Source organism: Cinclus cinclus, chromosome 19 (genome assembly GCF_963662255.1).
Source record: "Cinclus cinclus chromosome 19, bCinCin1.1, whole genome shotgun sequence".
Lineage (NCBI taxonomy): Eukaryota > Metazoa > Chordata > Aves > Passeriformes > Cinclidae > Cinclus > Cinclus cinclus.
Window position 1 is genome coordinate 4294235 of NC_085064.1, and position 6000 is coordinate 4300234.

General features: G+C 45.0%; 1 protein-coding gene across 1 annotated transcript in view; it reads left to right on the forward strand.

Annotated features, from left to right (window-relative positions):
- AK8 (adenylate kinase 8) overlaps positions 1-2079 on the forward strand; it is a 72133-nt gene extending 70054 nt beyond the window's left edge. The window contains exon 13 of the mRNA XM_062505422.1: positions 1833-2079. Within this exon, the coding sequence (XP_062361406.1) occupies positions 1833-2079 (247 nt within the window). The remainder of the gene's footprint in view (positions 1-1832) is intronic.
- The last annotated feature ends 3921 nt before the right edge of the window (positions 2080-6000 follow it).

Below are 6000 nucleotides of genomic sequence, written 5' to 3' on the forward strand. Positions count from 1 at the left end.
GCAGCAGCTCCTCAGAACAGGGGGTTTGAAATCCTGGTGCCTGAAATCTGCAGCAGCAAGAAATGGTCGAACATTTTCATGGTAACTAAATTGGTTGGTAAAATAATGCTGAAGGAAGATGTCTGAAATCTAGCCTAAGTGCAGATGGTCTTCAGACATTCCCATGGGAATTTGGAAGGTTTCTCACCTGGGGAAAATGGAAAACTTGCTGCCTTTTTCTTCCCCAGCCTCCTGTGATGGTCCTGTCTGCTGGGAGGTATTAATGTATTTCCTGCTCAGTAGAGCAAACTCATTTGAGTCACTGAGTCACTGTTAGGTTGGTTCATCTCACTGGTGTCACATCCTCTTGTCTCACCAGTGACCTTCAGCTTTCCTGCCTTCTTCCCCCTTGATTTCCAGGGAACAAGTCACAAATAAATTTATCTTCCCAAATACCTGCTGGAGTTGGCATGTGTTCACAATTTCAGTTGTGGTCTGGTTTTGTGATTTCCCACACATAAATTTTAGACCCTTATTTTGCTTTTCTAAAGGCTGAATGCATCCTATTACATCAAAGACAAATCCTGAACCCTCAAAGATTAAGGCCATAAAGAGTGGATTTGTCCCAAAGTGATGGAATGATTATTCAGACATCTCACTCGAGGTGCAGCATTAACTTGTGACAGCAGCAGTGATTTGCTGTAACTGCTCTCTTTGCTTTAGTAATGAGCAATGTGGTTGTTCAGCAGTAAGGAAGGGGCTGAAGCAAATCATTCCCACATCTTTGCATTTCTTATCATTAGGATTAGGCTGTTCAGTATCTGCTCCAGTTCACACGCTTCCCTCTCCCACACTCTGGGGTTTATTCCTCACAAATTCTCAGTGGATTTAATTGTTTTAGGTGCTGTGGCTAATCCTTGGCACTGTGTAAAGCCTGCCCCTCTGCCTGCAGGGTGTGGCCTTCAGCTGTGCCCTAAATGATTCCCATGTGGAATGAACTCTGTGTCCACGTCCTTGGGTGCAGCTCTATCCCAAAAGTTTCAGAAAATTTGGCTGTACAGGAAGAGGGATAAGCTGGTTTTGTGTTATGGCAGAGGAGACATTTACTGAGAGTTAGGATTACCAATCATAACAGGGAATTTAAACACTTGATTACAAAGCAATTTTTAGAGACTGTTGGGAGCCTTTGGTAAGGCAGGAACATCATCAGAATTCCTTTGGTGTCAGCTGAGCTGGGCTGTGGCACTGCTACAAGACTCTGAGGATGAAAATCCTCTTTCCTGTTGAAGTAACTGAGGGAAGCCACAACTGTGAATTAAGTAAAGCCAAATTGTGGCATTTGGAAAATTAAAAATAGCCAAAACCTATCTCAGGTTAATTAACGTTATTTTACCCTTCTGCTACTACATAAAGATGTTAGCAGTTAAATGCCTGAGAGCCTTAAACACAGATAAGTGACAGGTCCCAGCAATGCTGGACACAGGGCTGTGTTCATGTTTAAGGTTAGGGTTTTTTAGATGCTTTTTAAAAGATAGGAATTGAAGATTACAAGTAAAAGATCTGGAAATGCTTCTGTACCTGGAACACTGGGTAATGTAATAGAAATTTCTCCTTGTGTGGAGTAGATGAACACAACCAGTGTCACCTCCAGAGAAACCCTTGACCTTTGAGGATCCAGGATCCTTGAGGGCAGCAATAACAGATTACCTGCCCTGAAATTTCCAGTCTTTGCTTTAAAACCCCAGCTTGGAGCAGAAAGAGGATTGTGATAGATCAAAGCATGGCGTACCTGCAGAAGTGGCCGCTGTGTCCCCAAGCTGAGCTGAAACCGTGGCATTTCTTCTCCTTTCCAGATACCACACTACATTCAGACCAGCTCCCACTCCAGAGATCCAGGCCCGGCTCAGGCAGAACCCCAAAGATGAGGAAGAAAAGATTGAGAAGCGCCTGGACATCTACTACAGCCATGTCAAGGCCCTGGAGGATTTTTACCAAGATGCTTTTTATGTCAATGCTGACCAAGACCCTTACGTTATCTTTGAGTTCATAGAAAGCTGTATCATTAAGCCCCTTCCATGTAAAAATGTTAGAAATTTATAATTTAAAAGGATGATTTGTAGAAGAGTTGATTTTAAGCTTTTCCCTGTCATATTTGCAGCCTGGTTGCTGAAGTAGCAGGTTAGCACCAGGGAAGGGGAAGTCAGCCAAGCTGTGCTAAATCTGAAGCTCTCCAAGGCTGAGTGAAGTACAGAGGGTAAGAAATTGGGCTTTAGGGGAAGTTTCTTGGCTTTTGTTTTGTGGTGCAAGATACCAAACACCGTGACTAGGGAAGTCCTGTGTTTAGTTCAGATTTTTTTTTCTGTTTCTGAATAGTAGTTTTGTCTTCACTGTGTAAGACCCATGAAGCCAATTTGGAGTATTAAAGCTGTTAGATTGTTTGTGTCTTAATTTTTCCATCAAAACTACCCAGACACTCCCTTTCTCCCTCTGTGCCTGCTAGCAAACCCTAAAGCAAAGAGAAAAACCAAGCTCCCAGCTCTGCAGTGAACTCTCTCCACAGTGTTTGAGGTTGGGGGCAGGGGTTTTCACTCCCCTGTTAACTCAGGTTATTTAAAAAGTGCTGACAAGCCCCTCTGCAGATGCAGTGGCCATCCCCATTCTGCTGGGCAGAAAGACTCAGAGCAGCTGGACAGGATAACCAGAGCCATGGAAAGCTGATTGCAGATTCATCACTTTCAGAACCCAATCAAGGACATAAGGAGCTGCAGGAGCAGGTGGGTCACTAAATTCTGTTTTCCTGGGGTAATAGCTCCCAGCCTGTGGCTGCTCTGGCTGAGCTGTACCTGGGCACGTTGATGTCCAGGGTTTCTTTTTCTTTTCCTTCTCTGGCTGGATGTGGCAGCAATGAATACTTATTACCTGGAAAAATCTGTGATGAACTCCTGCTGGCTGTCTCAGACTCTGGCTGTGGAAATGCACATCCTTCATGCCTGTAAGAAAGGGGAGTGATTTGTGCTGTGGTCAGAGAACTGGGTTGGATGCCTCTGTTATGTCTCCTTCTATTTCTCGTGTTTGTGAGTGTGAATTCCCCCTGGCAGGGCATGGGGAGGAGCTTCAGGTTTCTCCTGGAAGCCTCAGGGAAGATGCAGGCAGGGAGAACAGGCTTTTGGGTTTAGGTGTCTCCTTTGGTCCTGTTGCTGTCAATAGATTTGGGTCGTTGCTGTTGTCTATGGCTCTGTGTGTCTAAATCTATATGGAGAAATGAAAAATGTACTGTCCAAATTTCCTTCTTGCTCCTAAGTAACTTCAGGTGGAAGGACCCTGGTTGTCCAGGTGGTAATAGGGATATTGTGTGATTTTGTGAGAATTTAAAATCAGAGTTTTCGATACTTTTGGGAGGGGAGGGGTGTTGATGGATGGGAATTGGACTTCCTAGCCTTGAGGGCAGCTCTGAAAGTCTCAGGATAAATATCTTTGAAATCTAAGAAAGCCAAATCCAAGCAGTCTGAGTCCCTGGTGCCTCTTGAGCTGAGAAATTCCAGCCTGTAGCACCAGGCTGAGGCAGAGGCTGCTCCCAGGCACAAGGCCCTGCCACAAAGCCTTGTGTTCAGCTGGGCAAGGACATCTTTAACAGCCCAACCTGTTACAAATGTGCTGGTTGGTGACTGCTTGGGCAGCTGGGTTTTCTGCCATTGCTATGAAGATGTGCTGCAGCATTCGTGCATAATTGGGAGCCCTTCTATTAATAATACATGGGAAGCTCATCTTGCTAATATCACCTTCATCTGAGCATTCCTACTAAATATTTTGATAGATGAAATGGGTAGAGAGTGTATTTAAATACTGTTTGTACTGCAGCTAGGGTACAAAAGGGACAGTGCATCTTTAATTAGACAGGTACATCTGCTTAATTAATTTAGCTGTAAAGCCCTTTTTCCTCTTCATTCTTTCATCTATATGCGGATGCTATATTAGTTCCGCTCTGCTGGTTCCATAGAAACTGAGAAAAAGAGCTCAGTCTCATTGAGATGCACTTGGCATGTCTGGGTAGGAGTCTCAGGTCAGTGGTCAACCCCCAAGGGTTTGCAGCAGGCCTGAAGTGCAGAACGTCAGGGTTAGCAGAACATGCTAATACTCATGTAGAACTCTCCCTCAGAAACAACTAAAACAATTGACATTCATTTAATTACTGTAAACGAAACAGCCCCTGCATGACTTTGCATAGTAAAGCCTGTTAATACCAAAAAGGTTCAGTGGGTGGAAGGAGGAATTAGGCTTTTATAATTGGAATGCAACACTTGAAAACCAATTTGGTAACTAGGCGTGATTTTATTAGCATCTTATTCTGGCAAAACAAATGTTGAGCAATGAGAAAAACAAGGTAAAGAGGAGGTGGTAGGAACACAGCAGGGATCAGATGTTACTGATTGTACAGCTTTGCCCAGGTCTGGAATGGACATCTTCCATCACTGCTTCCCAGAGACACTTTGTGGAGAGGGCTGCCTGGAGCTTGTGCTGTACCCTGTAAGTTATGCTGTTAATTATGTAGTTTGGCAACAAGGTCAGTTTGTCCAACTGTTCCACAAACTTTTGTGTCCACCAGCTCCAGACACTGGGTCCTTCAGTGGTGGAAGGGCACTTGAACAATCCCAGGTAGGAGATCCCCTCCTCCAGCACCACCTCTGCAGGGATCCCCTGCACTCTCCAAGGATTTCCCTGTCCTCACCTTTCCCTCGAGGCTTGGATGCTGCTCAGGGAGTGAAATTAACCCCAACATGCACTGTGGAGAGGGCTCTAAGGAGCATGAATGGCTCATCTTCCTCCTCTTTCCCACAGACTATTTGTCTTTATTGTATGCCTTGACAACCAGAGTATTTCCTCTCTAGAAATACCCAATAGGATAAAGAGGATGAGGAAACACTGAAGGAAAGGGGTGACTGAATGATGAAGTCCCAGAGCCATAAGTGAATTGAGGTAAAAGGCAGCAATGAAGTCCCTGGTCACCAATCCCAGAGCAGGGAGGGTAATTTGGAGACACAAGACTGAGTCCTTATGACCCCAAACTTCCTCCTTAGTTTCTAGAATAGAACTATAGCACTAAGACCCTCCACAGTCCAGAGCTTGGATTAGCCAAGGGGGATGACTTCTTCATCCCAGTGGAGGAGGGATTAATTCCCAGTGTGATACCAGCAAATCTTAAATGCTGTCAGAAGCTCCTCATCAAGGAAATTGACACCTTAGCTCTGGACAAACAGGATCTCTGCCTGTTAATTCTCAGCTGCAAGTATCACAGTCCTTAAAAAAAAAAAAAAAAAAAAAAAAAAGAGAGAATCAGGACCCATCAGTCTCTGCTGGAATGTGGCTCTTCCTCTGGAAATGAGGGTTCTTGAACAGCCAGTGTTCACCACCAAAGGGTGAAGCAGGTGACATCTTCCAGCTATTCATTCGTTTGAAGTATCCTGCAAAACTTGGGCAAAAACTTATTGAGATAAACTCCAATTCTATGGGATTTGTCTCAAAACAGACTGGGCCTCAACAGGAAGTGTGTTAGTTTGAGGAGACAACTCATAAATGCAAGGGCCTGGCTGCAGGTGCTCATTCCTTGCTCCCCCTCCCCGTGAGGTTACAGCAAGGCTGGATCAGGAAAACGTGTGGGACAATGCCCAGAGGTGCTGCTGCAGCCCTGCAGGAGCAGCACCAACCCCTGTGTGCCCAGAACTGCCCCTCGCATGTCTGAGGCATAAAAAGATTCCTGGAGCAGCCTCAGCACTTGCTGGGCAGCCAAACCCACTCAGGTCAGCACCAGGGGTTAAATATTACCGAGTGAGGCAGGTTCTGCTACTCTGGTTAAAAATGCACTTAGGGACAAGTGCTGGTTTACACAAAAATTAAATCCCAATTCCTCTGCACCTGTTGTGAACAGGTCAGGGTGAAGAGTGAAAGCTTTTTGCCAAAGGATCTCCACTGGCAGACAAAGACAAAATTGTTGATTTTAAAATTCCGTTTTCCCACAAGTCTGAA